General features: G+C 36.4%; 1 protein-coding gene across 8 annotated transcripts in view; it reads left to right on the top strand.

The window, feature by feature from the left end:
* FAM13B (family with sequence similarity 13 member B) overlaps positions 1–27,468 on the top strand; it is a 121,333-nt gene that overhangs the window by 32,801 nt on the left and 61,064 nt on the right. For 7 of the 8 annotated variants that reach the window (XR_010319393.1, XM_023549312.2, XM_023549315.2 and 4 more), the window contains 5 exons: positions 1,221–1,412; positions 1,857–2,069; positions 9,431–9,608; positions 9,881–10,022; positions 15,230–15,390. Coding sequence is in view for 7 of the 8 variants with exons in the window: in XM_023549312.2 (XP_023405080.1) it covers positions 1,256–1,412; positions 1,857–2,069; positions 9,431–9,608; positions 9,881–10,022; positions 15,230–15,390 (851 nt within the window). In the remaining variant the exon portion in view is untranslated. The remainder of the gene's footprint in view (positions 1–1,220; positions 1,413–1,856; positions 2,070–9,430; positions 9,609–9,880; positions 10,023–15,229; positions 15,391–27,468) is intronic. The other variant, XM_023549318.2, reaches the window with a different exon arrangement.

The raw sequence follows: 27,468 nt of genomic DNA, 5'->3' as shown, positions 1-27,468 counted from the left end.
CTGCTTAATTATTAACCTGAGATTTTGTAGTTATTAGCTGGTATCCGATCTGTTTAGTAATGGCTGTTGCTTGTCTAAGACTATGTAAATTTATGACTGCCCCTAAGTTAATTTTTACCGTTTCTGTGAGTTGGCTGGGTTGTTTCCCAGTCACACGTTATGATACTCCCTTGAACCATTGGGCCCACCTATTATAACTACATGTGGGCCTTGTTTAGACTCTTGAGTAGATTTTTCTTGGTGCTCTGTTATCTTTCTCTTGCAGTGCAAAAGGAATTGTTTCTCTGGGGTGATTTAAAAAAAAAAAAGCCCAGTTGGTGTCATTTTGTCCATTCTCAACTTTTGAAAAGTAGTTTTTTTTTTCTTTTAAAAATGCTCTTTTCCTACATAGAAAGGTAATAAGTGTTTATTTTAGAAAATGGATTTTTCTTGGGATTGTTTGTTCTCTGATGCTTCAGATATTGGAAACAGTCATCTGAGACATTGTTTCTTCCCACTGCTTTTCTTTACTGATCACAATTTCCTACGAAACTAAGACAAAGAACCTATTTTTTCTGAACTACACTGGCTATGGAAATTTTTCTTTAGAATAATTATGAAACAGCAGTGTTGATAAAAGACATTCTGCTTGAAAGTTGATGTCCAGAACTGGAAAAATGCCTTGTTTATAAGAACGTATTTGGCTGTTCTGTCATGCAGAAGTAAGAACCAGTTAATCCTGTTCTTATTAGACCATCGTTTATAAAAAGTGATTGTTAACCCATCACTTTATAAGACGTAATTCTCTCCTTTTTGGATGCTTATGAATTGAGGGGTTAGATGAGCTTCATGTAGCAGAGTCCAGAGATAGATTGTGTTTGGCTATTTACCTATGTTAATAACTTGGTCAAAAAGACCCTCTTGGGGCTGGATTTATCCCTTAATATGTCCTTGGCACTTTAATGCCTCTTGCTAAGTTTTGAAAAATCAGTTTTACCTGTGTTCTTTGATAAATATGCAAACACTCAAGAAAGCATTCACAACTAACTCTTTGTAGTATAGAAATACTTAGATAATGGTATAGAGCTTTATTTGTAGAATACGCTATGGGCCTGATAACTGGAAAATATTTTAATAGATGACAGCACATTCAGGTGTAAAGCGTCTATCTTTAATGTATTTAGTCATATTGCCACCTGTTAATCATTGTAGTCTTTTTTTTTTTGTCTTTCATTTGGCAGAAAAGACAGCTTTGATTTCTGGCTGCAAAAAAGATATGAGGAAGAGCTCCTCCCCTTCCTTGAGTAACTGCAACTCCGTTCTTGCTAACAAAATATTTGGAATTCCACTTGATGAGCTGCAGCAGGGAGGACATCCAGACAATGAGGTTCCGTTCATAGTCCGCCACGTTGTGGACTATATTGAGGAACATGGTATACATTTCCTTACTTCGAAGGCTAGCCTTTGTTTTAATAAACACAACTTTCCCTTTTTGACTTTGGATTTTTTTTTTAGTATCAAAAGTCCAAAATATAATGAGAAAAAAACAATAGAAAAAGATTTTTTTTTTTAAAAGATTTTAGTTTGTTTTTTACTCAGTATACTTAAAATGATAGTTGCTAAGCCTAGAACATTTTTTAGTGGGGGTGATAGGAATATTTTTAATGGATATAGGGGGTGGGATAAAATAGAATATCCCCCAGGATAATAGAGAGAGTATATTTCTAGATGTGTAATTTGAAGGTTTTTAACCAAACAAGGGGAGCCAAGAATGGCTTTCCAAAAGTCTGAGAATTTTAAATTGATTGGAGAATGAATGTATATGGCCAAATAGTGGAAATTGTAGCTTGTTTAATTTTTGCCTTGAACTAATGTAGGAGGTCTGGAGCAACAAGGACTTTTTCAAGTCAATGGAAACGCTGAGACAGTGGAGTGGCTTCGGCAGAGATACGACAATGGAGAAGAGGTGGATTTGGTTAAGGAAGCAGATGTTCCCTCAGCTATTAGTCTTCTTAGGTTTTTCCTTCAAGAACTTCCTGAACCTGTTATCCCTGGCAGTTTGCATATTCACTTGATGCAGCTTTCTCAAGGTAATATAATTTGACTCTTAAATCAGTCAGTCATTATTATTAATTTCAAAGTCCTTACCTGGTGGCGTAGTGATTAAGAGCTTAGCTGCTAACCAAAAGGTTAGCAGTTCAAATCCACCAGCCGCTTCTTGGAAACCCTATGGGGCAGTTCTACTCTGTCCTATAGGGTTGCTATGAGTTGAAACCAACTCAGCGGCACACAACAACAGTAACAACCATTTAGAAATCTTGATATGTAAAATGTAATTATAATGGTTCTGATATTAATTTATGTTATCAATTACTCTTAGAGCCTGTAGGGTCTAGTCTAGGGAATGGCAACTTCTTAAACCCCTGTAGTCCTATTTACTTTTTGTGATTGGTCGTTCTATGCCTAAGATGAGGGTGAAAGGAGAGGGACAAGAGGGAGGAGACAAGAACAAGGAATAGAACGGTAGGAGTAGGAAGGTAGTGAAAGTAGGAAGAAAAATATATATAAAGGGCCATGTGCAGCAGGATGTCCACTGATAGCCAGAGGTGTTGCTTAATGGTGATATTACTATAGGATGCTTATCCTTGGTTTGATAGAACTTCCTAGCAAAAGTCAGAAGGCAAGTTTTGATTCTGGACTTGGAGTATACCTAAAGCTTATTCTTGGACACTTGCCTAAAGGAAATAAAAATAGACTCCAAGCCAAAGAAAGAAAGAAAAAATTGACTGGTCCTCGCTGGTTTAGTTTTTTGGTGAGTTTTTTGGTTTTTACTCTTTTGGTAAGGCTTATCTGGAATAGAACATGGGCAGGAAAATAAATAGAGGAAGACAGAGAGATAAAGGAACCAAGAAGTGAGGAAATGTTCTGTTCCTAGATAATGGTATTCATGGGTATGTAATGGAGGTGACATGTTCCATTACATAGGATAGTTTTTTTTATAAAGTTGGCACATAGCGTTATTTCTCTCTTGAATGTCTGTATTTTTTCTGAGTTTTCTTGGTATTATGGGGTACATTTGTTTTTTGAATTTGGGCTTCTGGGGAAATTCAGAGATGTTAAGAAATTATAACTACTTCCTTTATGCCTATCACTGTCATAACTGGGCATTTTAGAATTTGTGTGTGTATATCCTTAAGGCTGTATGTAGTCAGAGAAAGAATATTTCCTTTTGAGAGTGTATATTCACCTTGCAGAAACCCTGGTAGCATAGCAGTTAAGTGCTATGGCTGGTAACCAAGAGGTCAGCATTTCGACTCCAGCCGGTGCTCCTCGGAAACTCTGTGGGGCAGTTCTGCTCTGTCTTATGGGATTGCTATGAGTCAGAATCGACTCATTGGCAACAGATTTGGTTTTTGGTTTTATTTATCCTATTTGCCTTAAATTTTAGAAACAACGATTAGCTTAAATTATTGAGTGTCTCTGATTTATGTGTTAAAGGTCAATACAAAAACATTTTGTACCCCTTTTACATATGTTTTCTATTATGACAGTTAGATGGTAGGGCTCACTTTGAACTTGCTGTTATATTCAGGAATGATTAGCCTGATTGAACTTTTTTCCTCTATTGAGGCTTCTGGATGGAAAAACAGGTTTCAAAACAAAGTGTCATAAATAATGTCACCTTTTTTCAAAGTGTCACTTTATTTTTTCTCTCCTGACATTAAAAAATTTTTTTTCTCATGCTTTAGGTGCAGATTTACAGCTCAAATTAATTTCTTGTACAAAAATTTATACGCATATTGTTGTGTGACACTAGTTGCAATCCCTATAATGTGACAGCATACTCTCCCTTTCAACCCCGGGTTTCCTGTGTGCATCCAACCAGCTCCTGTCTCTTTCTGCCTTCTCATCTCTCCTCCAGACAGGAGCCACCCATTTAGTCTCGTGTATCTGCTTGAACTAAAAAACACACTCTTCATGAGCAGTATGTTTTATAGTCCAGTCTAGTCTTTGAAGAGTTAGCTTTGGGAATGGTTTTAGTTCTGGGTTAACAGAGAGTCCGGGGGCCATGTCTTCTGAGGTTCCTCTAGACTTAGACCATTAAGTCTGGTCTTTTTATGTGAATTTGAGTTCTACACCATACTTTTCTCCTGCTCCGTCAGGGACTCTGTTGTGTTCTCTGCCTAACAGACATTTTTAGTTCTGAATTTCTAAATCCAGTTCTTCTTTTTCTTGTAGGAGTTTTTTCAAGTGTTTATACTGAGTCACCTAGGAAGCATTTTGCATCCATTAAGTATGTATTGGAACTGATACGGAAACTCTGGTGGTGTAGTGGTTAAGTGCTACGGCTGCTAACCAAGAGTTCGGCAGTTAGAATCCTCCAGGCTTTCCTTGGAAACTCTATGGGGCAGCTCTCCTCTGTCCTATAGGGTCGCTATGAGTCGGAATTGACTCGATGGCAGTGAGTTTGGTTTTTTTGGTGGAACTGATATATTAGAGTTCTCTGGGTTTTTTTGTAGAGCTATTCTTTTTTGTTTTTATAGTGATGTTTCCATGTTCCCTGTATTAGCTGAATTGCAGATAAGCCTTTAAAGCTACAAGGATCAGATGATCTTTTAAGCGTGAATGGAAATTTATAAATTGATAATTGGAATAAGATTTAACGGTAGTAAGGGAACACAACAGAGAACCCCTGAGGGAGCAGGGAAGCAGTGGGATGCAGACCCCAAATTCTTATAAAAAGACCAGACTTAACGGTTTGACTGAGACTAGAAGGACCCCCGTGGTCACGGCCCCCAGACCCTCTGTTGGCCCAGGACAGGAATCATTCCCGAAGCCAACTCTTAGATATGGATTGGACTGGACAGTGGGTCGGAGAGGGATGCTGGTGAGGAGTGAGCTTCTTGGATCAGTTGGACACTTGAGACTATGTTGGTATCTCCTGCCTGGAGAGGAGATGAGAGGGTAGTAGGGAGTTAGAAGCTGGCGAAATAGACATGAAGAGAGTGGAGGGAGAGAGCGGGCTATCTCATTAGGGGGAGAGTAATTGGGAGTATGTAGCAAGGTGTATATAAGTTTTTGTGTGAGAGACTGACTTGATTTGTAAACTTTCACTTAAAGCACAATAAAAATTATAAAAAGCAAAAAAAGGATTTAATGGTAGTAAACTCATTGAAGGAGCCCTCATGACAAAGTGGTTAATAGCTTGGCTGCTAACCAAAAAAGGTCAGCAGTTCGAATCTACCAGTTGCTCCTTGAAAACCCTGTGGGGCAGTTCTACTTTGTCCTGTAGAGTTACTGTGAGTCAAAATCGACTGGAGGGCAACAGGTTTGGTTTGGTTTAAAGTCATTGAATCTCATTGATAGGAGCCCTTGTGGCACAGTGGTTAAGAGCTTGGCTGCTAACCAAGGGATTGATAGTTTGAATCCATCAGCTGTTCCTTGGAAACCCTGTGGGGCAGTTATACTCTGTCTTGTAGGGTCGCAATCAGTTGAAACTGACTTGACGGCAGTGGATTATCAGAAGCTATTTCCTTTGTCACCAGGATTGTCATTTTGATTGGTGTTCATTTAAAATGATGACAGCATCATGCACTGTGTAGACATTCGTGGGAGTACAGTATGTATCTTATTAATTCACTATTGTAATATTAGCATTCATTGTTGTTATGCATGCATATACACACACATACACACATTTCTTTAGAAGCTATACAGATAGATGTCATGGCACTTGAGGTGATATTTGCTTTTCTGTTGTAATATAACCTGTTCATTCTTTAGTCCTTCTTTTGGGAAGGTGTCTAGGTCTTTGGACGAACAGTCCCCTTTCTACTTATTGTAGATAAATATTATGTCAGCATTTTAATTGATATTCACAAACACGTGAGAAAGTTACTGCTTTTAAGATTATGGAGGCTGGATAGCATTATTGAAGTTGCATTTGAGCTTGTGTTTTTTTAAAAGTGGTTTTTCATTCTTCTGTGGTAGGAGGATGCTTGAATGTGCCATTCACTGGTGTGTGATTAGACCTTTTATTTAGACCGGGATTTCACCACCTTGGCACTACTCACATTTTGGACTGGATAATTGTCGTGGGAGCTGTCCTGTGAATTGTGGGATGTTGAGCAGCACTCTGCTTGCCAAATGCCAGTAGTATCTCCTCACCCGAGTCATGACAATAAAAAGAAAGCTTCCACTCATTTGTCAAATGTCTGGGAGCAAAATTGCCTATGGTTGAGAACCTCTGGTTTAGATCATAGTAGTTTGTCCGACTACTTATACATTATGTTTTGGTAGAAAACATAATTCCCAGTTTTGTGGAATTGTTTTTAACATTTCCAAAAAAAAGTTGCAGTGCTTGAAAAAATTGCCAGTCGGGGAAATTCTTTGATATATACATATAATCTCCCTAGATACGATTTAACTAAGAAGTAGACTCAAAGAAAAGAAATGTAAGACAGTGTCTATTATATGTTTGTATTTTTTGAAATGCCTTTTTTGAAGAGACTTCAGAAGCAGCCTGGTAGATATAAACATTTTTACGCAGTAGAAATTATGTACACAAAGGTAAGCAACGTTAACAATATTTCAAATAAATACAGTATTGCCCACAATCTTACTACTTCATCAGATGGAACGTTTTAGTAGACTAGCATCTTTTTTTGATTTTTGTATATTCATTCAACTGTTTGACTAATATTTATTGAGCACCTGCTGTATGCTAGGTGCTGTTCTAGATGCTGAGAATGCAGCAGCGAACAAAACTAAATAAAAATCCCTGTCCTTACAGAGTAGAATTCTGCAGGGATGGGAGACAGAAACGGATGATAAATGAGCAGATAAATGATCTTGTTAAATGATGATGAAGCTAGAAAGGCTATAACGTAGAATTTGTCAGTGTTGATTTAGGCATCACAGTGATGATAATTGCTTACAGTTGAGTTGGTATACATGATTTTCTTAAACAGTTCTTTTCTCTGGAATGCTTAGGTTGTTAAAAAAATTTCTACCAGTTATAGGCACAGTGATTAAAAAAAAGTTAACCGAGGGACTGTTCCATGCCAATTATAAAATCAAAGTACTGGTACATTCGAATGGACACTTGGTAAAACTACAAAGTATGGAAGAGTTGTTATTGGCTGCATTGTAAATTTTAAGTAAAACTCATGTGACTATTTAGCCTTTCCTGATAAACTTAGTAGACTTGTGTTATTTTGCAGAGATAGCCAATATTATGACCATATCTTTTTGCCATAATTTTTCTGTAAATTAATTTTGAGACTGCAGAAAAATATAAAATGAAATATAATGGGGTTGATTTTCACTATTAAAGTAATAATTACTTCATTTTGAGGCTTGTTGTTGGTTGCTGTCAAGTTGATTCTGATTCATGGTGACCCCATTTTGTGCAGAGTAAACTGCACTTAATAGGATTTTTAAGGTTGTGACCTTTTGGAAGCAGATTGCCCGGCCTGTTTTCTGAAGTGACTGTAGGTGGGTTTGAACCGCCAACCTTTTGGTTAGTAATTCAGTGCTTAACTGTTTGCATCCCATTTTGAGGCTACTTGTGAGAAATTACTTCTAATAAATGCCGGCCTCACCAGTCAGTGGGGGTTTATACAGAACTACTGATCTAAAGGTTACTGGTTTAAACCCACTCAGCAGTACTTTAGAAGAAAGGCCTGTGATCTGTTTTTGTAAAGACTGAAAGACCAAAACCAAACCCGTTGCTGTTGAGTTGATTCTGACACACAGCAATCCTATAGGACAGGGTAGAACTGCCCCATAAAGTTTCCAAGGTTCTAAATCCTTATGGGAGCACACTGCCATGTCTTTTCTTCTGGGGAGAGGCTGGTGGGTTTGAACTGCCGACGTTTTGGTTAGCAGCCAAGCTGCTTAACTGCTGCACCACGAAGACTCCTATATACATAGAAAATATAAACTGGGGCCAGTGAGAAACAGATGAGGAAACATCCTCCAGCAATTGAGGGATTGAATTCCTTTTTTTTTTTGGCCAATTCAACTTTTTACAGGTGTGCAACTTATTGACAGCAATTATATTGATTAGCTTTGCAACCCTTAATCAATGTGATTTTTCCATCACTGTTAACCCCTCTTTTCCCCCTCCCTCCTACCCTTGGTAACCACTAATAAACTTTGGTTTGTTCTCTTGTCTTTTTATATAAATGAGGTTGTAACAACATTTCCCGTTTGTGATTGATTTATTTCACTAACCATAATGTCTTCCAGCTCCATCCATACTGTAGCATGTATTAAGACTTCATTTTTCCTCCTGGCTGAGTAGTATTCCGTTGTACATATATTCCACATTTTGTTTATCCATTCATCTGTTAATAAGCATTTAGATTGTTTCCACCTTTTGGCTATTGTGAATAGTGCTGCAATGAACACTGGTGTACAAGTCTCTGAGTCACTGCTTTCAAGTCTTTTGGGTATATACCTATGAGTGGAATTGCTGGGTCATATGGTAGTTCTATTTTTAGTTTTTTGGGGAACTGCCACACTATTTTCCACAAGCGCTGCCGCATTTTGCAATTCTACCTGCAGTGGATACGGATTCCAGTTTCCCCACGTCTTGTCAACAATTTTACTTTCTGTTTGTTTTTTTATCTTAGCCGTCCTAGTGGGAGTAAAATGGTATCTCAGTGTGGTTTTGATTTGCACCTGTCTGATGGCTAATGATACTGAGCATCTTTTCATGTGTTTTGTGGCCATTTGAATGTCCTCTTTGGTGAAATGTCTTTGCAAGTCCTTTGCCCATTTTACGATTGGGTTGTCTTTCTTGTTAAGCTGTTGAAGTTTTATATGTATTTTGGTTATTAGATTGTTTTTGGATATAGTTTTTGAGGATATTCTCCCAGTCTGTAGCTTTTATTTTCACTTTTTTGGCAAAGTCGTCTGATGAACAAAAGTTTTAAATATTTGTGAGGCCCCACTTATTTATTTTGTCTTTTGCTGTTTGTGCTTGTGTTACTATATTAGATAATCCATTGTTGAAAGCTAGACCTGACAGCATTGCCCTTGCTTGTTCTTCTAAGAATTTTATGGTTTTAGTTTGCACATTTAGGTCCTTAATCCATTTTGAGTTTGTTTTTGTGGATGATGTGAGGCATGGGTTCTATTTGATTTTTCTACGTGTGGAATTCCAGTTTTCCTGGCACCATTTGTTGAAGAGACTTTTCTTTCCCCCATCGAATGGACTTAAGAGGGTTTGAATTCTTTTTCTTCACCTTCCTGTCTCTAGCTTTTCTCCCCCACTTAATAAGTGAAATGCAAAGCCTTAAGGTATTTGACCTCTTGTAGAGGAAGTGGAGGGGTTTTGAATTGTTATAGTAAAAAGATGATGTGGGTGGAGTAATGTGAACCTGGCAAAATATCTGAGCTCTGTTTTTACTTCGTTAAAAAAGCCTGTCATTATGTTTTATAGATTATAATAATGAAGATGAATTTGGAAGAAAGTTGAGGTTCCTCTTGCAACAGCTCCCACCTGTTAATTACAGTTTGTTAAAGTTTCTGTGTAAATTTTTAGCCAACGTAGCATCACATCATGAAGAAATCTGGTCTGCTAATTCTTTGGCTGCTGTCTTTGGTCCAGATGTCTTCCAGTAAGTTGTTTCATAAATTTTTGTTTAATGAAAAAAGAAAACAAACAGGATTGGTGAAATAGAATCATATTGTCTCCTAAGAATCATAGGCTCCTTGGTGAACCATTATTTTTATTATAATAGATCTGATTAATCCAGCATTTTTGTGAGCAGGGTACAAATGAGGTAGAATTTACAGATGGGAAAACCGAGGCATAGAATGATGACATAAATTGCTCAGATTCGTAAAGTGACTCATTGGTTGTCAGTTCAATGTGGACTTTTGTTCTTAGCATTTACACAGATGTGGAAGATCTGAAAGAGCAAGAAATAGTAAGCAGGATAATGGCCGGGCTTCTGGAAAATTACTATGAGTTTTTTGAGAATGAAGAGGAAGAGTTTTCATCTAATGATTTGAGTTCAATTACTGAACAGGTGAGAATATTTTAAATATTCTACTTGGAGGGAAAATGTTTTTTTGTTTTTAAATATATTAATTAAGAGATTGACATAAATTTATGTGGAATTTAACTGGAAATAATTCTCCTGGTTATTATATATAATCAGTAAATGACTTACCCATATAGTATATGAATGTTCTATTTTTTCTGAATCACTTCTTGTCCTTAATTTGGATAATATGGAAAAGATATTGAAACCAGAATATATGGTGGAGGTTTTTTTCCTTCTGTTAACTCAGGCATGGTTTGTTTTATAAGAATAGCGTGCTTTTTTTTGTTTGTTTGTTGTATCCGTCCCACCCCCAAGATTCTTAAAATATATGTAGTATGGAAAAATAAAGATGAAAATGTTCAGCAGCTGATATAAGAGAAAATGAATTTTTGCATGTGGATTGTTATTAGTAATAATTTCATTCTTAGAGAGTTTCTTGATTAAAATAGCTAGCTAATACAGCAGTGCAGTCATTGTCCTAAATGAGGAGTACCTGGAGAAGTCATAGCTGAGGTTGCAGGTGACTCCTGAATATTAAAACCCATTTCTCAGGATACTTTATGATATTTTATTGTTACTGCTATGCTTCATGGTTGAGACTGTACAAAGATCCTAGTTACATTCTCCGTTGTGAAATTTATTGTAAAAAGCTACATTAATCCAGATAACTCAGGTTTAGAATTTGTGATATAGGTCTGTGTGGAGGTTTTGCCTTTGCCCTTGAGTAAAGTGGTTTGCTGAGCAAACTTGTTATTTGATTAAGGGGTAAGTTTATTTGATTTGGGCATGGGGTGGGGCTACAACTTTTCTTTTAATGGGTAATAATTCACCCCCCCTTTTTTTTTAAAAAAATAAAATGTGCAGTAAAAGGTCTTGCCTTTAAAAAAAAAAAAAAAGTCTTGCCTCTCACCTATACCCCTTTCTTCCGTATCCAGCCCTTCCCCTCCCTTATTGGTTTCTTATATGTTTTTCCAGAGGGGTTTTATTTTTTTTTTTAATGCAAATGCAAGTATGTATTTTCTCACAGTTTTTAGTAGGAAAAGTAGCATACCATGCACACTGTTTTTATACCTTGTTTTGTATCAACTAATATTGTATTTTAGAGATATTTTCTTATCAGACTGTAGAGAGCATATTCTTCTGTTTTTCCATCTGCATAGTTCCCTACTGGATGAATGTGTAACCTTATAATTTATTTGATTTGTAGTACCAGTTTCCAATTGAAAGGTATATCCTGGTTTTCTCAGAACAGTCCTAGTTTGTCTGCTTTCTGGTATAATTACGAATAGTTCCCCTTTCAAATGTATCCAGTTTGGGATGGTAAATTATATTGTCATACTGTTCGTCGATGGACATTTGGATTGTTACCTTTCTTTTCCTATTACATTATAAAGCAGCATCTCTTAAAAGGTAGTTTACCACACAGATTTTCTCCAGCTCTGATAGGCCTTGGCTCTGATGATGTGAATTTAGAGTTCTATTTTCTGGGTAGGCTAACCTTTATTTAAAAGGGTTTCTATACTGTTGTAAACTTTTATGAATACAACTGTTTAATATTTGGGGTTTGTGCCTTCCTCAGTGTTCAATGTTTTCTTCAAATAAGCATTTTTATCTTTGTTTTCCTGAATCTTGCTTAAAAGATGGACTGGATCTTCTTTCCTCTCTTCCTCCTTCTCTCCCTTTGTCTCTTTTTTCATATATCAGGGACTTTAAAGAAACAGCAGTAGATACCAGATGGCAGCTTGCAGTGTCTAACTGAGGATGAAGTCAGTGTGCATATATATGTGAAATAAATCAAATGGGTAGAATTCGTAGCCTGAGTTAGTGACATATGGAACTTTTGATATGTTTTTTGAAGTTTTCCAATTGTCATATATAGTTGCTGACTTAAAAATTTAGTTAAAATAAAGAACTGATACATCTCTTCAAACTTATTCTTGCTTAAAGGTAAATGACAAGAAGAGGACAAGTAAGTAGTTAGATACATCTTAAACTGTTAATGACTTTTGATGCCCATAAGAAATCTCATCTGTTGGGGAATTCTGTGTACCTTCTTTCTTTTCCCTAAATTATGTTTTAGTCCAGTACTTTTTAAAAATAAAACCAATTACTGTCCAAAGTAAAATAGAATACATTTATGTCATCCATTTTCTATATTTCTAAGATGATTTGACTTGTAAGAAACTGATGAAACTAGCTTCACCTAATATTTGAATTTGGACTTTGACTCCTTTAAAGTCTGCAGGATATGCTTTTGTTACATCTGTAATCCTGTGAAATTTCTGTTATCCTATGGATTCCTTATGTATGCTAAAATATAGCCATGTCTTACCTGTATTGCATTAGTGTTTTTGTATTTTTTTTAAGCACTAGAAAAATTGAGTTAATATATGTTGTGCTTTACATTAAACAGAATGGTAATTAAATTAAGCAACACCAGGAGGTAATACTGAATTCTGCTGATTTGCCGATGGAAGTAAGGATACTAGTTTATTGAGCAAAATATGCTCAGTAAATGGAGTGGTGCAGTGGGTCCAAAGAGACAATGATGTATATTTAATTATCTTGATCCATGTTACTAATTATTTGAATCTATTTTATCTGCTTTAATTATATTTCTGAATTATAAGTAGATTGCAAGTAATAGAAGAACAGGTTTCTGGAAGTTTTTTTTTTTTTAATAAACATTTGATAACTTCAGTTTGATTTATGAGGCAGAATTGATAAGGTATTTGAATACAAGTAAAATTTTCTCAAGCTCAGCACACTTTGGTGGTATTTTAAGGTTGGCCTAATTTAAGTGTTGCTGATTTCTTATCCACATATTTAAAGATATTTGTTCGCAAAGGTATAATCATGGCAGTGCTTTGATTTTTCTCCTGATTTTGGTATTTAAAAGAAGCAAACTTTATTCAGCTCTCTCTTCTTTTGGAGTCTCATCCCATTAATGCAGGTATTTGGCTGTTAAAACCTTTTCAAGGTAGTGGATATTCCTACTAATAGTATGAGAGAGATGGATGGAGATGATGACTAGGAAGTGTATGAGAAATGACCCAGAATCAAGTGGATAGATTCTTTGTCTAGGATCCTTAAATGAGTGAGAATCCAGTGGAGTGGCTTGAAGATGGAGGTGATAATTATGTTTCTTATACATTTGAGAAGGCAGGTAGCAGTGTTCTCCGCAAGCTGGAGTCTGGAAAGTAGGCATTTCATGAGGCTGTAGAGAAGGGAATTACAGCAGTCAAAGAGATTTAAGTATGGATGACGGTTTTCAATAAGTGGAGTTGAGGAAGCTGCATACGTAGGGCAGGTTCAGAATAACTTCTGAACAGAATAGACTGTTGATAAGAAAAGCGGGTTAACAAGTAGAGGATCAAGAGGAACTCTTAGAGATTAGTATGGGGCGAGAGAGCATTTTTATCTAAGCCTTTAATGTTTACTCTTGCCCAAGTAATTGAGTCAACTCTTAACTGCAGGAAGTTACATTTGGGAGGCCTGGGAGTTGGAAGAAGGGAGAACAGCCCACAGGCTACTAGTAGTTGATGTCACATCTTTGTTGGTGATCATTGGTGAAAATACTAGAAAAAGTCAGTTAATTTTCATAAAGCTTATTGAATTGAATATAAAATATTGAATATAATTGAGTATAAGACTTTCATAGTTCCTAGGAGCTATTGACTGTAGATACAAACTGATTTTAAAACATTTGATATAACATGTTAAAATAGTACCCCTATACCTAAAATTTGTGGACTGAATAAATATTCATTTATTTTCAGTTTGAATAACCGTATTTAAAATTTTTAAAATATTTTGCTGTGGTGCCCAAGCTTTTAGTAATCATTCACAATAATTCCCATTTTATACTTCTGAAAGCAGTATTTTCTTGCCAGTTTTTTTCTTGCTACATCAGTTGTTGACAGCCCCTTGCTTCAGGTAGTTTGGATGGCAGATAATGAGTTCATTTTTGTAAATAGCAACATTATGTGTAGAAACTAGGATCTATACTCTAGTTCTAGTTAAAATAATAGCTATTGCTTATTATGTATAGATACTGCTGAGGAATTTTATGTAATTTTTAATACTTTCAACCAGCTCCATTTACACAAAAGTTTTGGAGAAGATGCTAGAGATCTTTCTGACTTCAAAGCCTAGTTATTAACTACTGCATTATTCTTGAGAGCAGGCAACCTGTACTTGTTGATTAAGAATCTGATGAATATAATATTGTGATTACCTTTCTTTTGGTTGCAGTTTTACTTTCTGATAGTATTCCAGCAACTATATTTGCAAGTCCATCAGGAAAAACACTACCACTGCTACGTGACAGTGGCAAACTAACTGATTCTAGGTATTGCCAGTGTATTTGGCCAGAATGGACAGGAGTATATTTTCACTGCTACCTGTTTTTGAGTACTAGTATTAATTTATAAAATGTTAAGGCGATATGTGGGCAGTTTCTTCTTGGGGTAACAAAAGATATTTCTCTCTTGAAAATATTTTGTTGGCTTTTGCTCTTATATTTCAGGGTCTGTTTATTGGAGTGATTATCTACTTAAGAGTTCTCATCTACTTTGATAATAGAGACAGTTTATAACCCTGCCAGAAAAATAATTGTAACCTTGAGTTGTGCTTAATGGTCAAAACAGTGACTTCTCTCTTGGTGTAGGGTCCCATCTCTTCATGAAAAATTTAGTCTGAATCATTTAGAAAATAGCTGATGTTTTCTAAAACAAAGCTAACAGCTTAAGGCAAAATTTTTATACCCTTCTGCCTATTTTCACACTTACTCTATATTAAAATGACTTCTGTAACGCACCAAGAAACCGGAGGGATCAATTAGAAGTCTTTTGTTAACTGTTAAGATTTACAGAACTAATTGGTTAGAAAATGGAACTTTCTTAATGCAAATTAAAGCGTGCAGGCTTTTTCATAGTTTGCAGCCTTGTTAACATTCCTAGTGTTGCATTAACGTAAGCATCACTTCTTGCTTCCAAGTATTTTTTGTCTGGTTTGCAATTGTATTTTGATATGGAAAATTTGAGAATTACTCTATGAGAGTTGGTCCTGGGAAATGAGGGAGGGAAAAAAAGGAGTTGTTTGTGTTTAAAAATTTATTAGAGTAGTATGATTTAATATGTCAAAAGTTTTATTAAATTCTTATTCTCAGTTCCTTTTTATTTATATAGGTTAATGAACTTTCCGAGGAAGAAGAGGAAGATGAAAAGCTAGAACATATAGAAGAGCTTCCAGAAGAGGGTGCAGAAAAATCAAATGACATGCCAGAGGTGGTACAATTAAGAATGACTGAAAACATCCTAGAACCAAATGGTGTTACAGCATCAACAAGGTACTATTTCATTTTCGATGTAGACTCATTCCACTAGTAATACCGTATAAATTATAGCTGTATGTGAAGGATTGACATTTGTATGTGAAAAAGAGGGAGAAGAAAATTTTAAAGGAGCAGCCCTGCTAAGGAATTTTCAGTTATTAGTTTAGTATTTGTATCTTCCCTCATAGCTTCTTACATACATTTCTTTTTAAAATCTATTCATTTTGTTTTTGTATTAACTTGCTATTTCAGAACCTGGGGAAATAGAATTACTAGAGAAGGATATAGTGGCTGAATTGACGTGTATTGCCAGCTTCTAGGTGGGAACTAAGTTGTAAAGAAAGACTCTGTGATCCATTAAAGTAGTGCTTTCTAATCCTTTTCATGTATAAAATGACAATATTTACATAGAATACTGGGCCAGTTCGATGAATGTGGTAGGCTGTAGGCACTATCCCAGCACATATCTGGGACCATTGGGAACACGTTTTAGGAAGCTCTGAAGAATTTGAAAATTCCCCATAGCTCTAGGCATGCTCAATTTTGTGCTAATTCTTTGTAAAACTCCAGAATTTATTAAGCCTTTCTAATTAGGGGGACATAGCTATATATTTAATCGACTAGATATTTTTCATTAAACTTGTGTTCAGTTGAATGGTGGGCAAAAAGCTCAGGAAATAATAAGAGTCAGAAAGCAAAATGTTTTTAAAAAATTACTGATAATATCAAAAGGAGGAGCTCTCCACTAGCCTTTAAAAAAATTACAGAATAGTTTAAAATATATATTGCTAAATACAACTATTGTATTTCTCTGTGGGCCTATAGATCTTCGTGTTATACATGGTTTTTTCAAACATTTTTGATAATGGTATATTAACACCTTTATTTAATCTTGCCCTTCAGCATTTTGTTTATGGTTTTCTGTGTTTTTACATGACCTTACAATTTTTTGATGACCTGTTAAACTATATTTTATATAATAATTAAGGTATTTGTTAGCTGTGTATTAAGATATTTAGCTGTATGGCACGATGGGTTAGTGTTTGGCTGCTAACCGAAAGGTTGGCAATTCGAACCCATCAATGGCCTTGTTGGATAGAAGACTTGGCAATCTGTTCCCATAAAGATTACAACCTAGGAAGTCCTATGGGGCAGTTCTGCCCTGTCATATAGGGTCTCTATGAGTTGGAATTGACTCGACGGCACACAACAACAACATAGTTTGCCCAATCATTCTTTTTTCTGAACATTTTGAGTTGTTCCCAGCTAGCATGTCAGTATTACGTTGCTACTAAAGAATCTTTGTTTTTAGGCCCTTTTTTCCTTCTTTTGAATTATTTGCTTTGGAGAAATTTCCAGGTATAAATTTTTTTGGGCCCAAAGATTGAATTTCCCTATGGCTTTTGATAACCACTTCTAGACTATGTAAAAGACTTGACCCAATTTACGTTGCCATCAGCAATATTTTCTTGAAGACCTGACAATACTAGATTTACATGGGTGTTTTTTATTTTGTTAATTTTGAGCTGTACTACTAATAGTCACTAGCTACATGTGGCTATTTAAATGTAAACTTTAATTAAAATTAAATAAAATTCACAATTCACTTCCATGATTGAACTAGCCACACTTTTTACATGCTCTGTAGCTGTATGCGACTACCGTATTGAGCAGTGCAGGTGTAGCACATTTCCATCATTGCAGAAATTTCTGTAGAACAGCACTGATCTAGAGGGTAATTTCTTTAAGAATTTTTAATTATTTAATTATCAGCAAGATTAGTGTTTCAAATGACTGATAGTTTATTCTCTTTGATATCTGTCTAGTTTTGTAGAGGATCCTCTTCCCCTCCAACACAATCGTTTTTCAATGGATTGATTCGTTACAGTTTTGGTGGTTGACAGGATTCTTTAACTGCAAGTCATAGAAACAGACCCTAGTTAAAGTAAAGAACGAAGGCAGTTTATTAGAAGGATGCTGGGTAGGTTGAAAAGTCAGAAGGAAAAGCTGAATAAGCAGGCCTTGGCAAAGATAAGAATGTGGGCAGCTCTGGAGAATTTAGTAACAGAAGGTCATGGAAACGTCTTTGGCATGTGGCTTTTGCTGTGACAGCTCCAACTGTCTCCCTTAGTGTGTGATTCTGCTTAAGAACGGATTTCTGAGAGAGGCGTGGAGAGGCTGGCCTAAATTGGATCAAATGTTCACCCTCTTGGCTAGGGTGGGGCTGGTCATTATAATTTGCGTGTCTACCACGACCATGTGGAAACGGGAGGAGTTATTTTCCCACAGGAGTTAGTTTCCCTACCTCCAAAAGAAGGGGTTAGGAATGTTGAGCAGCAGGAAGAAATGTTTACCACAGTGGTCTTCTAGATTTAGTGAAGATCCTTATATATTTCAGTTAACATTTATACATTTTTATTTTAGTTTTGGCTGATTGATTGTATAAAGATTGAAAATATATATGACTACTTTTTTGGTAGCTGTCGTTGGTTTTTTTTTTTTTTTCTTCTTGCTTCAGTAGTCCCTGGATGGTGCAAATGGTTATTAACACACTTGGCTGCTAACTGAAAGGTTGGAGGTTTGAATCTACCCAGAGTTGCCTCAGAAGAAAGGCCTGGTAATTTACAGCTATTGAAAAATCTGTGGTGCACATGGAGTCGCCATGAACTGGAATCGACTCCATGGCAACTGCCTTATTGCTTCAATAATTAAAACATCATATTTAGCGTAGTACTTTTTAGATATATAAAATATCTCATAGTTGCGATAACTACTCAGTTTTTAGTTGAAATTTACTTACGCAAGTTTTAAGTTTTTTAACTTTCTGTTTGAAGTAAGAACAACCATGGCATGTACTGCTTTTAAACCTTTTCAGTTTTTACTCCAATTTGTTATTAAATATGTATGTATTAAAAACTTACAAAAATTATCTTTCCATGGCAGCTTGAGTTAGGGACTAAAGATTAGGTTTGTTTATTGATGAGTCTCCTGTTTAAGTAAAAAGAAACAAAATGCATGCCATTTCATAAATTTTTAACAAAACTTAGCTGAACAAATGAAAAAATAAAATGGAATGAAGTATACAGTCAGTTAGAGGGAACAGATGAAAAAATAAAATGGAATGAAGTATACAGCCAGTTAGAGGGAACAGATGGCCTTTTAGAAAGAATGATTAGGTTTAGATGCTAGGATCTTTTTTTTTTTTTTTAAAGATACCTTTTTAAAACTATTTTGTTCCTGATCCTAAGCAATTAGGTTTCTTATTTTAGTTTTTTTACAAAAATACCTCATTGAGTCTATTTGATTTGATAAGGGCTATATGTTCATGTTTTTAAAAATTAAGTCAAATCATGTCTCTTCTTTGCTTAAAACCCTTCAGTGTCTCCCCGTTTTACTCAAACTAAATGCCAGAGTTCTTAAAATGGCCTCCAAGGTTCTGTCTACACAATCTGGCTTCCTCCACATTTCCTTACTTTTCTGACTTTATCTCTTCAATGCTTTCCTTTTGGTAATTTCTCCTCTTGCATGACCGAATCCGCAAATTCTCTAGGCATGTTCTACCTTAGAGCCTTTGCACTGACTGTTTCCTCTGTCTGAGTAGATGTACCCTCCCCTGCCACCCAATATGTCTACGCAGTTCTCTCACCTCTTTCACTTCTTTGCTCAAACATCACTTCCTTAATGATGCTTCCATGTCCTCCATTCCTGGTATCACTTGTCCTGTTCTATTTTATCCATAACAGTTATGACCTTATAACATGTTTATTATGTTATCGTCTATCTTCTAGCACTCGCATTTGAGCCACATGACAATAGGATTTTGTTCACTAATGTTTACAACACTTAAACTAGTGTCTGCCATAGAACAGATGTTCAATAAGTACTGAATGTTGAATAAATTGGGATTTAGAATTAAGACAGTATTTTCTTGACCTCAACTTAATTATACAATATAGCAAAATATGTTAGTTTTTTAAGACAGAAGAAATGTAATATAGATTCTTAGATTATCTACCATGGGTAAAAGAAAATGTATATCTACCTTGGGTGAAAGAAAATGTGCAGAATGCATAGGTCCTAGCATCTAGGAAGTTCTTAATAAATTTGTTTTAATGAATTAGTTGATACTGTATTGCTTGAAATGAAAGATAGAACTTTTGATAACTTTTTTTTTTAATCTACTGTGGTAAACATATGTGACAGAAAATTTGCCACTTTAACCATTTTTAAGTGTAGAATTCAGTGACATTAATTACATTGACCATGTTGTGCAACCATAAACCTCTGTCTAGTTCTAGAAGATTTTCATTACACCAACATTAACTCAGTACCCCTCAAGTAATAACTCCCTATCCCCCTTTCCCTCCAGCCCGTGGTAACCACTAATAAATTTTTGTGTCCGTTCTGGGTATTTCATATAAATGAAGTCATAATTGTTGTTTTGTGTTTGACTTATTCCACTTAGCATTGTTCAAGCTTCATGTTGTAGCGTGTATCATAACTTCATTTCTCTTTATGGCTGAATAATATTCCATTGTATGGATAATGGAAATTCTGATGACGTAGTGGTTAAGTGCTACGGCTGCTAACCAATGGGTCGGCAGTTCAAATCCACCAGGTGCTCCTTGGAAACTATATGGGGCGGTTCTACTCTGTCCTGTAGGGTCGCTATGAGTCGGAATCGACTCGACTGCACTGCGTTTGGTTTTGTATGGATATACCACGTTTCGTTTATCCATTCATCTGTTGATGGACACTTGTGTTGTTTCTAGCCTTGAGCTATTGTGAATAATGCTACAATGAACATTGATATGCTACTATCTGTCTGAGTCCCTGCTTTCAGTTCTTTTGGATATATACACAGGAATGGAATTGCTGGGTCATATGGTAGTTCTGTGGAGCCCTGGTGGTGCAGTGCTTAAGAACTCGGCTGCTAACTATAAAGTCGACAGTTCAAATCCACTGGCCGCTCCTTGGAAACCCTGTGGGGCAGTTCTACTCTGTCAGGGTTGCTGTGAGTGGGAATAGCAACGGATTTGTTTGTTTTTTTTTTGGTACAGTATTTCTATATTTAATTTTGAGGAACTTCCAAAGTGTTTTCCACAGTGGCTGCATTATTTTACATTCCCACCCGCAGTGAATGAGGGATCCAGTTTCTCCGCATCCTACCAACACCTGTTATTTTCCATTTTTTTGATCATGGCCATTCTAGTGGGGGTGAGGTGGTATCTCATTGTGGTTTTGATTTGCATTTCTCTGATGACTAATGACCTCGAGCATCTTTTCATTGGCCATTTGTATATATTCTTTGGTGAAATATATTAAAGCCCTTTGCTTTAATTTTTTTATTTTATTGTTTGTCTTTTTGTTGTTGATGTGTCATCTTTTTGAGTATTTCTATGAGCTAGTTTCCAAACATCTACCGAAAGTATTAGGTTGCCTGCTTTGGATTTTCTATTAAGAAGTAACACAGAAACCTATGCAAATGATTAGGTTAGATGCTAAGATCATGCTTTCTTGTTGAGTCAGCCCCTGACTCACGGTGACCCCGGGCACAACGGAAGGAAATGCTGCCTGGACCTGTGCCATCTCCTGATCAGCTGGGGATCAGACGGTTGTGACCTAACAAATTCTCATTGACTCATTCTTTGGAAGTAGATTGTCAGGCCTTCCTAGTCTGTCTTAGTCTGGAAGCTCTGCTGAAACTTGTTCAGCTTCATAACAACATGCAAGCCTCTACTGACAGGTGGATGGTGGCTGCGCATGAAGTGCTGGGTTTCCTGTGAGGAAAGTGAGAATTCTACCATTGAACCACCCGTGAGTGAAGGTTTAAATCAACTTTTGGCCTCAAACTTTATACTCATTAAAATCATTGAGGACCCCTAATATATGGCATTAACGGGATACAGACCATAACTAACAACACACAAACTCCAAAGGATAAGCTAGAAAATTGGGATCTTCTAAAAATTAAACACTTGAGCATAAGACTTTACCAAAAGAGTAAAAAGAGAACCTACACCTGGAAAAAAATTTTTGGCTATGACACATCCGACAAAGGTCTCATCTGTAAAATCTGCAGAAAAATCCAACACCTCTACAACAAACAGACAAATAATCCAGTTAAAAATGAACAAAGGAAATGAACAGACACTTCATGGAAGAAGACATTCAAGAGGCTAACAGACCCAGGAGGAAATACTTGAGATCACTAGCCATTAGAGAAATGTAAATCAAAACCACAATGAGATACCATCTCACCCTGACATTACTGGCATGAATAATAATAATAATAATAAAAAAAACAGAAAATAACAAATGTTGGAGAGGCTGAAGGGAGATTGGAACTCTTAGGCACTGCTGGAGGGAATGCAAAATGGTACAACCGTTTTGGAAAACGACATGGCACTTCCTTAGAAAGCTAGAAATAGAAATACCATGTGATCCAGCAGTCCCACTCCTTGGAATATATTCTAGAGAAATAAGAGCCTTCACATGAATAGATTTATGAGCACCCGTGTTCATTGCAGCATTGTTCACAATAGCAAAAAAGATGGAAACAGCTTAAATGCCCATCAACAGATGAATGGATAAACAAACTGTGGTACATACACACAGTAGAGTACTACTCAACAATAGAGAACAGCGATGAATCTGCAAAGCATCTCACAACGTGGATGAATCTAGAGGGCATTCTACAGAGTGAAATAAGTCAGTCACAAAGAGACAGATATTGTATGAGACCACTACTGTGAAAACTCGTGAAAATGTTTACACACAAGAAGAAGCAAACTTTGATGGTTATGGAGGAGGGGTGGGAAAGGAAAAGCACTAAATAGATAGTAGGTAAGTAGTGACTTTGGTGAAGTGTAAGACAGTGCATAGTGCTGGGGAAGTCAGCACAACTTGTCTGAGGCAAGGTCATGTAAGCACCATAGACACATCCAAACTCCTTGAGGGACCAATTACTGGGCTGACGGCTGTGGGGACTGTGGCCTTGGGGGAACATCTAGCTCAACTGGCATAACGTAATTTATAAAGAAAATGTTCTACATTCTACTTTGGTTAGTAGTGTCTGGGCTCTTAAAAGCTTGTGAGCAGCCATCTAAGATACTTTACTGGTCTCACCCGATCAGGAGCAAGGAAGAATGAAGAAAACTAAAGACACAAGGGAAAGATTAGTCCAAAGGACTAGTGGACCACAACTACCCTAGCCTCCACCAGACTGAGTCCAGTACAATTAGATGGTGCCTGGCTGTCTCCACTGACTGCTTTGACAAGGGATCACAATAGAGGGTCCCGAACAGAGCTGGAGAAAAATGTAGAACAAAATTCTAACTCACAAAAAAAGACCAGACATACTGGCCTGATAGAGACTGGAGGAACCCCGAGAATATGGCCCAGATACCCTTTTGGCTCAGTAATGAAGTCACTCCTGAGGTTCATCCTTCAGCCAAAGATTAGACAGGCCCATAAAACAAAACGAGACTAAAGGGGTACACCAACCCAGGGGCAAGGACTAGAAGGCAAGGACTAGGGGCAAGGACTAGAAGGGAGGGGAAAGGAAAGCTGGTAATAGGGCACCCAGAGTCGATAAGGGAGAGTGTTGACATGTCATGGTTGGTAACCAATGTTATGAAACAATATGTGTACTAACTGTTTAATGAGAAGCTAGTTCTGTAAACCTTCATCTACAGTATGAAAAAATATATTTAAATTATTGAGGACCCCAAAGAGTTTTGTTAATGTAAGTTTATATCTGTTGTCCTTTAATCATATTAGAAATTAAAACTGAGCATATTTAAACCACTGGGAGTATTTCTTCATTGAGCTGTACTTTAAAAGATGTTTGTAGCTAAAATATACTTTATGACTTAGTGTTTTTTTATTGATAACTTCCTCCCTTATTAGTTTTAAATCAGTGGTTCTCAAACTTTTTGGTCTTACAACCCCCTTATATGTTTAAAAATCATTGAGAACTGCAAAGACATTTTCCCCCCACTGGGTTATATCTGTCGTTATTTACTATATTAGAAATAAAACCGAGAAATTTATTTATTAGTGTATTTTAAAATAACAATAATACTTTGTTGTTGAGTTGCCATGAACCTGTTATGTTAATATAAATGTTTTTAATAAACCTGTTACTGTAAATGTTTTTAATGAAAAATAGCTACATTTTCCACACCTCGAAAAAATTTTTAGTGAAGAAAGTGATATTGTTTTACGTTTTTGCAAATCTCTTAATGTATGGCTTAATAGAAGACAACTGGATTATTGCGTGTCTTTCTGCACTTAATCCGTTGTGTTATTTTGAAGTATGTAAAGAAAATCTAGCATCACATTAAAATATTGTTGGAAAAAGGAGAATTTTAACAGCTTTTTCAGATAGTTGTGGATGTTCTTTGGCAATACACCAAAACTTTTCATGAGTAGTTGTTTGTTAGAAATTATTTGTCATATAGTGGTGGCGGTGTCCTTATTAAAAAAAGTAGCTGTTTATTTGATTGTCCCAGCATATTCTTCAGGGATAAAGAATATTTACCGTTACACTAATAACCTAGCTTGCCGATCACTACTTTTATATATATACTTGAATATTCCAAGAGCCATTGTAGTGCAGTGGTTAAGTGCTTGGCTGCTAACCAAAAGGTCAGTGGTTCAAACCCACTAGTTGCCTTGTGAGAAAAAATGTGGCAGTCTGCTTCCATGAAGATTCACAGCCTTGGAAACCCAATGGGGCAGTTGCGCTCTGTCCTGTAGGGTTGCCATCAGTTGTAGTCGACTCAACGACAATGGGTTTTAGGGAGCAAAGAGATCAACTGTCCTGCCCACCCATCCCATTTAAGACCCTCAGAACTTTTGCCTCTTTTTGGCTTCTTAGGATAACTGGAAAATCCTGTTAAAGTTTAGTCTTTTTGGAGACTAGATAAAGATAGATCTAGACTACCATTTCTCAAACTTGTTAGTATGGATAAGAATCGTCAATGAAGCTTTTTTTAAAAGTAGGAAATAAAACATACAGAAATGGGCATAAGACAAATGTACAGAGCAAAATAAGATAGTAAAAAACAAATATCCATGTAACCATTATCCAGACCTAGAAATAATGACCGATTACCACCCCAGTAGCTTTCATAATCCTGATTCCCTTCCTCCCCAACCACTCTGCTGACTTTTATGGGAATCGCTTCCTTTTCTGTTTTGGGGCTTTACAAAAATGAAATCAGACTATATATTTTTGGTCTGGCGTCTTTTGCTAAGCACCGTATGAAAGATTTATCCATATTGTTGGATGTCACTATGGTTTGTTCATTTCATTGCTATAAAGTATACCATTATATGATCACACCACAATTACCATTTTTACTGCTGATGGACAATTAGACTGTTTTTACTTTTTGGATAATATTGCTATGTAGGTTCTTGTCCACATCTTATGGTGCACATATATGTGCATACGAAGACATACACATGTCTTCAACTTTATAAGTTTTGCTAAATTATTTTCCAAAGTGCTTGTTTCAGTTTATACACCCTTTAGGAGAATGTGAGAGTTCCCTTCGCTGCACACCTTAGTGTATCAACTCTGAGTGTATTAACTTAGTATTAACTATTCTGGTGGTATATAATAATATTTTGTTATTGTTTTAATAAGGTTCAGCCCCTTTTCATATGTGTATTGGTCAATTCCTTGTTTTGTGAAATGTCTATTCAAGTCTGTTGCCTGTTTTTCTATTATCTTTTTCTTACTGATTTGTAGGAGTTTTTTTTTTTTGTATATTCTTTGGAAGCCCTTATGTTTGTTGCAGATATTATTTTCCCACTGTGTGGTATGCCTTTTTATTCCCATATTGTATCTTCTGATGAATAGTTCCTAATTTTAAGTTAATGAAATTTATCATTGTTTTCCCTCTGTGGTTAACGCTTTTGCGGTTTAATGCACTTCATGGTTTTTATGTCCTGTTTAAGACATCTTTTCCTAAAGTGAGGTCAAGAATATACATTTCCTGTACTATTTTCTATAAGCTGTATCAGTTAAGTCTACAGTCTACCTGGAATTGATTTTGTCTGTGGTGTGTGAGCTGGGGCCGAGTTTTTTCCATATGGATATCCTATTGTTCCAGCACCAATTTTTGAAAGACTGTCCTGTCTTTGCTCTCTATAGTGCCATTTTTATTCTAAATCAAGTGTATATGCATGAGTTCTTTTGTGTTGTTTGTCTTTCCTTGTGCCAGTACCATACTGTCTGATTTTCTTTGGCTTTTTTTTTTATGGTATTTGAGGTCTGGGGCAGGATCCAGACCTCCAATAATACAATGCTCTCACTCCAGGAGATTCTAATACAGGTAGTCTATGGATGACACCCAGCTCTAGGAATAGCAAGAGAGCGCCCATATTCTGGCTTAGTCTACATTAGCCCGTGTGAAAATAATTATTAAAAAACCCACATTTATTAAATATAGCAATCTTGACACGTAATTGCACACATTATTTATGTACGTATAAAAGCACTTTTCCATTGTCATAGTCATCTAGTGCTGCTATAACAGAAATACCACAAGTGGATGGCTTTAACAAAGAGAAGTGTATTCTCTCAGAGCCCAGTAGGCTAGAAGTCCAAATTCGGGGAACGCTTTTTCTGTCTGTTGACTTGGGAGGAGGATCCTTGTCATCAGTCTTCCCCTGATCTGGGAGGTTCTCCGTGCAGGAACAACGGGTCCAAAAGACACTCCCTGCTCCCAGCACTGCTCTCTTGGTGGTATGAGGTCCCCCTGTTTCTCCGCTCACCTCTCTCTTTTATATCTCAAAAGAGACTGGCTCAAGACACTATCTGATCTCGTAGATCTTATTGATATAACTGCCGCTAACCCATCTTATTAACATCATGGTGATAGGATTTACAACTCATAGGAAAATCTCATCAGATGACAAAATGGTAGGCAGTCATACAATACTGGGAATCATGACCTAACCAAGTTGACAGATATTTTGGAGGGACACAGTTCAGTCCATGAAGTCTGTGTTACTTCCTTATCTTTATGAACATCATTTTCATTATTTCAAAACAATCCATTGACTGTGTGTACCCTAGTCCACTTTTATCTTTGCCGATATTTCTTAAAAATAATGTTGCCGCCACAGTAGTCAAAACAGCCTGGTACTGGTACAACAGCGGATATGTGGACCAATGGAACAGAATTGAGAATCCAGACATAAATCCATCCACATATGAGCAGTTGATATTTGACAAAGGCCCCGAAACAGTTAAATGGGGAAAAGACAGTCTTTTTAACAAATGGTGCTGGCATAACTGGATATCCATCTGCAAAAAAATGAAATAAGACCCATACCTCACTCCCTGCACAAAAACTAACTCAAAATGGATCAAAGACCCAAATATAAAATCTAAAACGATAAAGATTTGGAAGAAAAAGTAGGGACAACGTTAGGAGCCCTAATACATGGCATAAACAGTATACAAAACATTATTAAGAATGCAGAAGGAAAACTAGATAACTGGGAGCTTCTAAAAATCAAACACCTATGCTCATCCAAAGACTTCACCAAAAGAGTGAAAAGACTGCCTACAGACAGGGAAAAAGTTTTTAGCTATGACATTTCTGATCAGCGCCTGATCTCTAAAATCTACATGATACTGCAGAAACTCAACTGCAAAAAGGCAAATAACCCAATTAAAAAATGGGCAAAAGATATGAATAGACACTTCACTAAAGAAGACATTCAGGTAGCTAACAGATATTTGAGGAAATGTTCATGATCATTAGCCATTAGAAAAATGCAGATCAAAACTACGATGAGATTTCATCTCACTCCAACAAGGCTGGCATTAATCCAAAAAACACAAAATAATAAATGTTGGAGAGGCTGTGGAGAGATTGGAACACTTATACACTGCTGGTGGGAATGTCAAATGGTACAACCACTTTGGAAATCGATTTGGCGCTTCCTTAAAAAGCTAGAAATAGAACTACCATACGATCCAGCAGTCCCACTCCTTGGAATATATCCTAGAGAAATAAGAGCCTTTACACAAACAGATATATGCACACCCATGTTTATTGCAGCAGG

The sequence above is a fragment of the Loxodonta africana genome, chromosome 2 (genome assembly GCF_030014295.1).
Source record: "Loxodonta africana isolate mLoxAfr1 chromosome 2, mLoxAfr1.hap2, whole genome shotgun sequence".
NCBI classification, from domain to species: Eukaryota; Metazoa; Chordata; class Mammalia; order Proboscidea; family Elephantidae; genus Loxodonta; species Loxodonta africana.
Note: the sequence above shows the minus strand (reverse complement) of the source record. Positions and strands in the feature narration are given on the sequence as shown.